We start from the raw sequence: 12293 nt of genomic DNA, 5'->3' as shown, positions 1-12293 counted from the left end.
CAGTGCATGGGAAGGAGAACATTCCCTCCCCACCCCAATCTGTTCTTTTATTACACAAGAATTGGCTCATGCTGATGGCCCTTTGCAAAGGCTACCTGCTGCTAGTCTGGACTTCAAAATTCATCTAGCACAGTCCTCTGCATTTCTGATGTCAAAGACACCCACATAATTAAACTGCTGACTCTACTGTAAGACTAGGCAGAACCTGCTGTACTGGAGGGGTGGCACTGGGATAATCAGATGGAGCTAAGAAGCTCTCAGTCACACCGAAGGGAAAGGCAGACTCTAGGCTGACAAAAAAGCTGCTGAAAAAAGACCTCACTGCAGCAAAAGTCAGCGGAAGTTGATGATAAAACTCCGCATGAATGTGCTGAGTTTTATCACCTCACAAATTCCGGAAATGCAGGTGCTATCAGGGTCTGTCTAGCTGCAGAGAGGAGGGAGAGCTGGCCGGCCTTTCCTTTTAGGGATATCAATGAGGGTTCCCAAGTCTGCTAGCAGCAGATGGTTTTTGTCACTTTCACAACAGCATGCTGCTCCTTAGCAAGCCCAAGACCTGGAAGCCCCCTTCATATCCAAGACTGCTGTCCTAAAGAACAGGCCAGTAAATAAAATTAGAGAACAGTCTTGGGTGGTGCCGAGTGCCCTCAGCTCCCACAGAGCAACTGCCACAGACACACCGCCTGTGCAAGAGGCCAGACGGCAGAGCCTCTTGCAAGTCCGCCCTTTGGCGGAAGGATGCTCTAGCAGTTATGTGGCTAGCTCAGTACTTTGGAGACCGAAATTTAATTCTCACACTGGCTTCCTGTGTGATTTTGGGCAAGTCACTTAGCCCCTATGTGCAGGTGGGCTGGCTGGAACAATCTATACAATGGGGGTGCTGAGAGCATTGAACCAAACTGGAAACACTCTAGATGATGGAAACATGTTCAAGCCAGGGGATGCGGCAGCACTCCTAGTTCCAGCACCTATGTCTGTGTGCCTCAGTTCCCCTCTGTAAAATGGGGATAATTGCACTGCTCTGCCTCGCAGGGATGCTGCCAGGATAAATATAATAAAGATTGTGAGAGATAAGGTGGGTGAGGTAATAAATCTTTTACTGGACCAACTTCTGTGGGTGAAAGAGACAAGCTTTGGAGCCACACAGGTACTCGAGTGTCACAGCTAAATACAAGGTGGAATAGCTCGCTAATCATAAGGAGTTATCAAATATTGCAAGAGACCATTCAAGGTAGAGTGGTCAATTAAAGATTGTAAGGCACTCAGATACCACAGTAATGGGGGCCATATAAATACCTAACGGAGACAGATATTACAAAAAGTCTTTAAAACACTACCTGCTTCCTTTCCTAGTCATCTAGTGTATCATCCCCCTAGATTGGCTCATGTCCATCAGGGTGGCAGTCTGGTGAGCCATAGCCTCTTTACTGATGGCAAATATAAACAAAAGGATCTGCTCTCCTCTAAATCCCTGCCTAGAAAAATCCACCAACGGAACAGCACACAAATGGCCAACCACTACCCTACCTAGGTAAACATGCAGGACCGTCTCTCTCTTTTGCCATCTGTTTTTCTCTCCCAGAAACCTACCTAAATTCCCAATGAATCATTCCATCATTTCAGTTCTAACACTTTTTTAAAAGTCCTTCATTCCTATGAGTGAATAGATGAACAGATACACATGGTATCTATTTATCTTAAGCTTTGGAAAGAGTATGGAAACTGCAGAGATTTTAATTAACTTAAAGGAGGAAGTCATGGCCAGCCCAGTGCTTCAGGAAGAGACGTCTGGCTTTCTCACTGGGGTTGGGAAATAAAAATAGATTTCAGCACACACCCATCTGCTGGAGGAAACAGTGAAAATATCTATTATTTGTACAGTATTTCTTTAAATAGGGGCAAGGAGCGGAAATGGGTCAAAAGACTCTATGAGGAAGGTAACAGGCATAATAAATAATCTTTGCAAACATTAATTAAGCACCACAATCCCACTGTGAGATAGGATAGTTTATCTCCGTTATACAGACAGGATGAATTGAGGAAGGGTGAAGTTAAGTCTCCTCCCAATGTGATACAGGACAAAATAAGGAATGTAATCCATATTATCCTGATTCGTCACTCCAGGCTTTAACCGCTAGATCACGATGCCTCCTGCAGAACACACACACAAATATCAGGAGGAGGAAAGTAATTTTCTAGACAAACAAACATTTCTGAGTAGTCACTTGTCAGTTCCCAGCCTGTTTAATTTGCATGTATACTATTATTACCACATCATTTCAAAAGTACACACACAATGCAGTTAGGTCAGTGAAAAGACCAGAGAGTGTAAGTGAGAAAATATATTCTGCCTAGCAATTTACAGGCACTCCCAATGGCCTGAATGTGGCGAACAGGGGAAGGAATTTGTGGTTAGAAGTGTCAGGCAGCAAATTAAACAACTGTGTCTGAGATACAAAGGGCTAGTTATTGGCGGGGGGAGGGAGAGGGATATTTATAACAGAAAATTTTTTTTAATCTCTTCATCTACTAGCTTGTTTCCCCCTTGTGAAGATTTTTCTTTTTTTTTACACTATGAATTGAACTAATAATGCTTAGTGCTTGTACTAATTTACAGGCCTGGCTTTTTGTCCATTTTCTACTAGTGGACTGGAAAGGATGTGAAAGCAACACAATGTTTTTCTGTTACTGAATTAGCCACTGGAAGCAAAATAGAAAAATCAGACAGACCATGACTCCAAGGTCACCTGGTACACAGGATGTCTGATGAGAACTGGTAACCAGGTAGAGTGACTTCCATATTGAGGACATGTACTGAGGCTTGTGAATTTCAAGGAAACCTCCCCTCTCCTCCTCTTCTCCAAAACGTGTAGGATTTCTCAACCACCAGCTCTATCACTTTTTTGTTGTTGGTGTGTTTTAACTTGTACTTTGGTAGTGCCTCAAGGCCCGAACTGAGAATGGGACCCCATTGGATTTGGTGCTGTACAAACACATCGTGAGAGACCTGCCCTGAAGAATTTACTATCTCAACATGGCAGGAAAAGGGAGGGAGAAAAAGACAATTATCGTCTCCATTTCACAGCTGGGGAAATAAAATATAGGGGAGATTAACTGACTTCCCCAAGGTCACACAGAAAATCCAGGGGAAGATCCAGGAACTGAACTCAGATCTTTCCAGTCCCAATCTAGTGTCTCAACCACAAGACACTTTTTCCTCTCTTGTTCAAATCCAGACCAGGCCAGCAGAGTGATTATCCTTTAGTGACCTACATGAAATGAGTTTGGTGGTCTCAGTCTAGTGTCCAGGAGGTAGAAGTCCACAGCACATGAACAGACCCCAAACTGGCATTCACTATTACCCTTCGCCTCTGGTGAGCCATGAGGACTCACTCCCTGCACCAGCTATTTGCTTTAATTCTCACCCCCACCTGCAACACGCCCTCGAGGTCAAAGCCACCATCCATCACTTCAGCAGGTGAGGATCACACTCAAAGGCCATCCACCAGGTGAGATGGCTGTGGAAGCAGCAGGTTCACCATGGAAACGATGAGCATGGTTCTCTGGATCTCAAACTGCATCACACAGGTGATCGACCACCACAGTCCCTGTTGATACAGGTGTTGAGTGAACGTGATGCAAGGGGAGGTTAAGCGTCCTCTTCAAGATCACATAGCAAAGCTAAGTTGGAGGCAGGGGTATAACCCAGGTCTCCCATCTCCCAGTCTGGAATGCTATCCACTGGGCCAAAGCAGCTTTGCATCATCACGATAGTTCCACCCAAATTACACAAGTGATGCTAACAAGCCGGCAGAAGGAATCTTGTCCATTCCACTTGTGGTGAAAGCCCAGGTGGCACGTGTGGCCTATATGCAGACAGGCTTTATGTCAAGGTGACTATATCAGTGGCATTCAACCTGTGGTCCACAGACCCCTGGGGTCCACAGACTATGCCTATGATTTCTGCACCTCCATTCGAAATTTTTTAGAAGTCTACAAATGAAAAAAGGTTGAAAACCAATGGACTATATGATGTAAAACCCACCGCCTAATAGGAAGATATATACCAGTTCCTCTGACTCTTAGGCAGGTCCTTTGTATGGTTTTCAACTGGACAGCGCTCTTTTTGAATGGTTTGTTCCCCCATACCGGAACTGAGACAAAACCGTACGTGGGCCCACACCACTCCCGGAAGTACCAAATGTCTGGTATTCTGGAAACGTGCGAGTGGTCACCCTAGAACTACCACTGTCAAAACTGTTGAGAAGGGCCAGCAAAAGTTAGTTCCTTATAAAACTGACTGGCCACACATGCCATCCCTTCTCCTTGTCAGCATGAAGAGGGAAGCCGGAGAGATATTTGGAACTAAAGAGAACAGAGAAACCCTACATCAGGGATCAGCAACCTTTGGCACACGGCCCGTCAGGGAAATCCGCTGGTGGGCCGAGACGGTTTGTTTACCTGCAGCGTCTACAGGTTCGGCCGATCACAGCTCCCGTTGGCCGCGGTTCGCCGTTCCCGGCCAATGGGGGCTGCGGGAAGTGGTGGCCAGCACATCCCTCGGCCTGCACCACTTCCTGCAGCCCCCATTGGCCTGGAACAGCAAACCGCGGCCAATGGGAGCTATGATCAGCTGAACCGGGGGACACTGCAGGTAAACAAACTGTCCCGGCCCGCCAGTGGATTTCCCTGACTGGAAGAGGTTGCCGATCCCTGCACTACATAAAGAAATGCCACAGGGAGAAACTTAACATCCTCCCTTCTCCATACCAAAGCTTCTAGTCATATAGGCCCCATCAGTTACTGCCATTCTTTAGTTACGCTCAAGCATCCAGGAGAGAAGGCAGATCAGGTAGTGATTCAGTACTTCATTTCACATCATGCTGTGCAATGATAAAGGAGCACTGTAAAACTGGAGGCTAGATGGATGGCATTTTATTCAAAGCTACCCAAACAGACCCATCACTAAGCCTCGTAGTGGACTCCCAAGTGAAAAAGGATGAACAGGACTGAAAACAAGCCAGCTGGTATTAGATATGGAGAAGTAAAAAGCAGATAGGCTGTTTAAAAGCTGCAGCATGAATGCTGACTGGAATTCCATTTGAGGAAAAAACAGCCCCCGCCACCCAACCAAAACCACTATTATTTTATTTTGATGGTGTCTACGGGACAAGAACGCAACATTACCAACTCCTTCCCAGGATGCATGACTCAGGATCTCGAAGAGCGCTGCTACCTCCCAGTGTGCGGTCATTTGTTTCGCTGTTAGAGAACAGGAAAGCTAAAATGCTTGAAGAAAAAGAATGAAAGGATGTAAAGAGAGCACAGACTACACGCTCAGCTGGTGTAGATCTGGGCAGCTCCACTGGAGATGAAGCAACAGTGGAGAATCTGGCCTTAGCGTGCGTGTTTGAGGGAGACAGGAATTTGTACCAACCTCAGGAAGCTTCCAGCCAAACCTTTACAAAAATGAAAAGCGCAGTAACAGTGTACCAAGCATACCACCTCAGCTTCTGCCATGTGCTGAATATGCGCATGAGGATTTCGCAATACTTATTCAAGCGCTCCAGCCCCTGACATACTCAGTCACCTGTTTTCACACAGGACACTCTCACGGCCAAACTCTTTTTTGCTAATATGACTCAGCAGCAACTCGGGCACAGAGTTTTCTGTGCATTATCTCCCTACGTTACCAGTCAAATACAAAGACCAGGAAAAAGACCCAAGACACCACCATTGGAACCAATCAGGATCAGTGTTGATATAACCCCCACACCACCACCAGGGAATTAAAACAAAGAAGTAGGCTCGAGTGAATTCGTTCCATCCCAATGAATGCTTAAGGAGGTTAGGGCTGTGAATGGCAGCCATTTTCCAGGGTGGCGAGAGAATATCTTTACTAGCTTGCCTCTCTTCCTATTCCCAGGCAAACCAACTCCTGAGATGCCTTTTTCAGCCAGAGCAGGTAACAGTGATTACAGCACGTCATTAAGTGTGGAGCGCTAACCAACACGACAGCCTACAAAAACCTCAACCTGAAGCACAGCTGAAACTGCTAATATTTTTTCCAACCTAATTTTTTCCTGATTGCTGTTGGCCGTGGAAGAGGCCTGGATGGCTCAAAAGGGCATTGGGAACATTCTTCTTGCTGTTGCAAAGTCTCACCTAAGGCGGTTGACAGAGGGAGAGTCAGATTTTCCATACAGAAGCACAGCTGTCCCCCCACTTAGTGGAGAACAGCAGCAGGGATTGGTGGCGGGTTGGTCCATGTCTGGAAAGAACACGTGACGTGTCCGCTTCGGGGAGTTCCTGCCAGCACTGCTCACCAAGGGAAAAGATTCCACCTCTCAACTTTGAGTCATCTCCAGGCACCTCACAGCTACTTAAATCAAAACGAGATGTAGTGGGCCCATTTTAGGCTGAGATTGTTAATGCTACTGAAGCATCTCCTAACAGAAGCATCTCGCAGAAGAATGAAAGTTAGGCCCCTACTCAAAAATAAAAAAATAATAATAATACAAAAGTCTTTAGCCTTTGATCTTCCCTTTGAAGGTGATGGTGAGACAACCTGAAGTCCTCACATGTCCTTGATCCCTGCCAGTCAGGCTGTATCAATGCAGCACTAGGACCCTGCGAAGAAAAGTAGAGCCCTTCTGCCAGCTTAACCTCACAGCCATCCTAGGTAGGTGCTACTGACCCCAACCCAGGTGCATTAAGGGCTTTGAGCCAGACAAAGGGAACTGGGAGCAAGGACAGGGACCCCACTGGGACAATGGTAAAAGAGGTAACCTCAAGAGGAAATTTAGACAGAGATTTTATTGTTATTCCTTAAGAATAATGGGAAAACCTCAGGAAGGAGGTCTGAATTTCAGACGACACTAGCCCAGCGCGTTTGTGTGCTGGGTTGAGAGCTGGCCAGAAATTTGCAGACTTTTGACATAGGACAGCATGTAGACAATTACTAGCTAGGCACAGCAACGATTCACTCAAGCTGTCAGTAGCCCTGGATACTGTTGCCCATACTGTTTTTAGTAACTGGCGCCCAGTCAGTATCGCTTTGGAGTGGTTCCCTTCTTTACTCTCAGAGACGCAGAGGGTGAGTTCTGTCCCACTGGGTTTTGCGAGGCTCTGTTTCATCTTCCCTCCTGCTTGCTGTGTATTTGGTGGGGGAGAGACAGACCCAGTTCAGCCTGAATTGCCATCCATACAATGACTACCTGCAGCGTGGTTGTGCAGTGTCTTTGTTGTCACCTGGCTGAGACTGGAATCTGGTTGAGGACAAAGTATTTGAACTCAATTCAGACAAGACAGAGGTGATAATGACCTGGGGAACAGATGTTGTGGGTAAGGCAGGAAGAAATTAGGGCATTTGTCTCCCCCCTTTATTCAACAGATCTGCAGGGTGGGGATGCTTTTGCATTCACAGTTGCTTCTGGAATTGCAGGGGTGATCAGGGGCCAAAACACCTTTCCTCAGTCTCCGACTGGTTACGCATCCACAGCAATTTGCCTGGGAGTGAGTCACGCTTTGTGGATTATTGCAATATGAGTCTCCTTAAATACCATTTAGATGTAATAGCTGATACAGAATGCAGTTACCCACTTTCTTGGAGAAGCTAGCCACAGGCAAAATATTCAAATATAGAGAAAGAGAAAATGTGTGTGTGGACGGATGGATGCATACAAGATTGTCTCGACTAAAATGTCATTATAATTATCCTCCTTATACCACCACCACTTAATCCATTGTCCTTGAACCCCAAATGTTATAGAGGATGCAATGTTAGTAGGACAGTCATCAGCAGCTATGCACATGTATGCAAACCAGGAAAGGAGCAATATGCCTGAGAAGGGGAAATTAAGTCCAAATCATCAAATCAGAAAGAACTGCTACTTGAATGTGGTGGCACTGTCTGACTCACCAAGGTGTCCTGGGGCAATACTGACTCATGAACCTACCGGAAGACAAGGGTCTGTCTAGACTGAGGATTTACTCTGATTACATCATTGGTATAGTTACTCCAGTGCAACTCCTATTGTAGACAAGCAAAACTGCTATTTTGACTTTACCCCAGTTTCAAGCAAGGGTAATTTTCACTGGTGCAAACGGAAACTTTGCCTACCTAGATTAGGGGTTGCACTGGTGCAATTACAGCGCCTGGGCTGTGGCCACCAATGGCTGGAATTGGGGCAAATCCTCAGTGTAGACAAGGCCAAAGAACCACTCCCATATGGATATTACTGCCACATATGCAGCCCTGGTGATGGCCATGTCATCGATTGCAGCAAATTTAGAAACCCAGCATGGTTTAGTGATTATGGCTCTAGACTGGGACTCAGGACACCGGGGCTCTCTTCCTTGCTCCGACACTGACATGCTCGATGATCTTTAGCACATCTCTTCCCCTCCTCACCCTTGGTCTGTCTCTCCCATTAGACTAAAGTTTTTCAGGGACAAGGACTATATGCTACTCTGCTGAGGGCCAAATCTCAGTTGGGGTCACCACAATACAAACAATACAGAACATTCATAGGAAACACATTCTGAATCAGTAGCAATGAACATCGGCTCCAGAAACACAAACTAGGCATTACATTCTTCCTATCAGGGAACAGAACTGTAGCATGTGACCTGCATCTTCCATCAAAACCAAATCTCTCATGAACACTTTACAGACCAGGGAATACTTAATGAAATTATTTAAACCAACAATTTACAATAGAGGAATACAATCAAGAAAACTGTGATCTATTCATGACTGCTCTTATAAAAAGGGTGTAATTCACTGAAATAATCATTTACTACAAATTATTAATCACTAATAATGACGGCATGCAATTTAATTTTTCCTCCTAATGCTTTGTTTCTTAAGTCATAGGCACTCACAAAAACTACTAAATGTTATGGTGGCATTGGTAGCAACTCCCTAGTTATAAGTTTTATAGAGAAATAAATTCCTGTTTCACACTTCAATGACTGAATTTAGTCTTCAAACTTGCAAAATGAGTAACCTTTAAGTGCAACCGCAAAGAGCAGCTGTTAAAAAATATTAATAATAGCAGTGCTACACTTCCTCATTCTACCACTTAAATAACACTGCTGCAAATAAAAACGTCTCAAAATGATAAACACCATTACAAACTATTTCCACTTACAAAGCCAAACCATTCCCTCAATTAAGCAACTGTCCAACACCACACGCTTAAAACAACTACAGCTCGCACACACGCTTTTGGCAACCCAGGGTTGATGAAACATTCCGAACAGTGAGAAAACATCCACTTCTGCCCCGTGCACATGGTCAGAGTGGAAGGCAGCACATTTCGTGTGGCAGGAGGTAGCGTGTGTATCATGGGTGGCAGAGACGGAGAAGGTGACATTATGATTGCAAGGGCTGAGTGAGCTGTTAACTAGCTATTTCTTGGCTTTTTATAGGTGGGGAGGTTATAAAATATTTATCTTCGAGTACTTCTTTTGACTGGGGGGCTCAGGGCAATAAGGAGGAGCAAGATCTGATATGCTCATGGGGAGCGGATGATGAACGACCTCAGTGGGTAACATGCAGGTAACTGTAGTCTTCTGTGATGTGGTGTATAAACCCCATATCAATCTAGCCGGGGTTAACGAGAGCCTGAGAGCTGCATTAGTTCTGCCTTGTTACACCTGCAGGGTGCCTCAGGCTCAGGGAGGAGTTCAAAGGAAGCCATCCAGTCAGTGCAGTTGGGAGTTGTCATCCCAAGATGGGTCCGGAGTTCTCTCTCTGTGGGAAGGGCCTGAGAGAAGCCAGGTGGAGGGAGAAGTTAATATGGACACCGGGGCGCATCTACACAGCATTTTGGAGTGAACGGGAGTGTCATAAATATAAAGGGAAGGGTAAACACCTTTAAAATCCCTCCTGGCCAGAGGAAAAACCCTTTCACCTGTAAAGGGGTAAGAAGCTAGGCTAACCTCGCTGGCACCTGACCAAAATGACCAATGAGGAGACAAGATACTTTCAAAGCTGGAGGAGGGGGGGAGAAACAAAGGTTCTCTCTGTATGTTGCTTTTGCCGGGACCAGAGCAGGAATGCAGGTTAGAACTCCTGTAAAGCGCTAATAAGCAATCTAGTTAGATATGCGTTAGATTCTGTTTTGTTTAAATGGCTGATAAAATAAGTTGTGCTGAATGGAACGTATATTCCTGTTTTTGTGACTTTTTGTAACTTAAGGTTTTGCCTAGAGGGATTCTCTATGTTTTGAATATGATTACCCTGTAAGGTATTTACCCTCCTGATTTTACAGAGGTGATTCTTTTACTTTTTCTTCTATTAAAATTCTTCTTTTAAGAACCTGATTGCTTTTTCATTGTTCTTAAGATCCAAGGGTTTGGGTCTGTGGTCACCTATGCAAATTGGTGAGGATTTTTATCAAGCCTTCCCCAGGAAAGGGGGTGTAGGGTTTGGGAGGATTTTGGGGGTAAAGACGTTTCCAAGCGGGCTCGTTCCCTGTTATATATTTGTTAGACGCTTGGTGGTGGCAGCAATAAAGTCCAAGGGCAAAAGGTAAAATAGTTTGTACCTTGGGGAAGCTTTAACCTAAGCTGGTAAAAATAAGCTTAGAGGGTTTTTCATGCAGGTCCCCACATCTGTACCCTTGAGTTCAGAGTAGGGAAGGAACCTTGACAGGGAGCAAGCCTCTCAGTCCAGGTTGACAGACTGAGGCTGGCAGGGCTCACACTAGTGCTCTCAAAATAGCTGTGTACGCAGTGATTTGACATCGCGGGTTGGGCTCTAAAGCCAAAAGGAGGGGAGTGGTCTTCAGAGCCCTAGTTCCAGTCTGAGCTGCAACTTCAGGGCGCTGTCTACAGAGTTGTTTTTACAGCACTAGTGCGAACCCTGCTAGCCTGACTCTGTGGACCCATGCTTGGGGGGCTCACCTCAAAACACTTTGTAGGGTCACCGTAAACGCTGGAGCCTGGGGTGAGCAGATCTGGCTTAGTTTGCATTTTCATTTGGTTTACTCCTGGGAGGAGCCCTATGAGACACTGCTCTAGAAGAAGAGTGAGATTGAAGAGGAGCCCAGGAAGGGTGGAAGACGTGCTGATTCCTGCTGTTTTGTCAGACATTATTTGTCTGGGACACAGATACCCGTGAAGGTATTGAACTCAAATGTGACCTGGCTGCAGAGCCAAGCCACCGCTGTAGCAGACAACGGAAGAACCGAGCAGGAGAGTGGGGCAGAGCTGATGAAATGCCATGTCACACCATGAGGGGGTGCTGCATTTCCAGAAGTCCACCACTGCTTTGTATGTGATGGTTTTCTGGTTCACCCCCGCTCCTCAAAAAAGCTCTCTAATATGCCTTTTTTTTTTTTTTTTTTTTTTTTTTTAAGTTGGCAACTTGAACTACAAATTATTCACATTCCATATGTGAAATGTCTTTTACAGTGGAGCAGTGGAGACAGGCTGCTTAAATGATCAAAGCATCTTTCATAACTGTGTTTCTGGTATTTGCAAACAGAACCGTTGTACGAACATTTCAGTTGATGGTCTGATCAGGAGAATGACAAAACTGTGAACACACATCCCTCTGCCCCCAGCTTGGAGTAGAAAGCAGCAGGTGCTGCGACTTACCTAGAAACCCCTCTTCATCCACAATGATCGTATAGTCCTCTGGTGTTTCCGTGAGACTGAAGAACTTGCACCTGCACAGGGGAACAGGACAGGAGCTCTATTAGCCAATGGACTGAGTGGAGTTATTTATGTTTGTTTGCAATGATACCCACAAAACTGCCTGCTCTCTTTGTAAGGAGTCAGTGTGCCCAGCCTATAGCGCCAGGGGTTCTATTCCTTGATCTTCCACTTACCTGTCAAGTGACCCATCATCTATCTATCCAAGATATAGCAGCTAAAAAGATCTTCTTTGTCCATTGATCTGACTATGTAACTCCCCTCTTTAAACCCTTCCAACGGCTCCCCCATGTCCATGGCATCGTGTTCAAAATTTCTTGTTCTAGCCTTCAAGGTTCTACATCCTGAAATGGACCTTTGAACCCCTCCACTCTGCTCCCATCTCAGAGCCCTTTTCCACATTGCCCCATGCAGAATACCCTCCCAATCCCATCTGCCAAGCCACTTTCCTTTCCCTCATTCCAGGACCTCCTGACGACGTGCTCTTCATCTATGATTCTCAGCACAATTAAGTCAATAACAGCAGCATTAAATCAAATAAAAGGACACAAATCCAAGACATTTCCTCCTCTGAATCACCCAGTGCATTCTATCTTCTCTGTGCCTCTCTTTTGACACTGCGAGCC

General features: G+C 45.6%; 1 protein-coding gene across 6 annotated transcripts in view; it reads right to left on the bottom strand.

Moving 5' to 3' along the window:
* CASTOR2 (cytosolic arginine sensor for mTORC1 subunit 2) overlaps positions 1-12293 on the bottom strand; it is a 208568-nt gene that overhangs the window by 111212 nt on the left and 85063 nt on the right. For all 6 annotated transcript variants that reach the window (XR_006286231.1, XR_006286232.1, XR_006286233.1 and 3 more), the window contains exon 2: positions 11611-11681. Coding sequence is in view for 1 of the 6 variants with exons in the window: in XM_043530841.1 (XP_043386776.1) it covers positions 11611-11681 (71 nt within the window). In the remaining 5 variants the exon portion in view is untranslated. The remainder of the gene's footprint in view (positions 1-11610; positions 11682-12293) is intronic.

The sequence above is a fragment of the Chelonia mydas genome, chromosome 17 (assembly GCF_015237465.2).
Source record: "Chelonia mydas isolate rCheMyd1 chromosome 17, rCheMyd1.pri.v2, whole genome shotgun sequence".
NCBI classification, from domain to species: domain Eukaryota; kingdom Metazoa; phylum Chordata; order Testudines; family Cheloniidae; genus Chelonia; species Chelonia mydas.
Note: the sequence above shows the minus strand (reverse complement) of the source record. Positions and strands in the feature narration are given on the sequence as shown.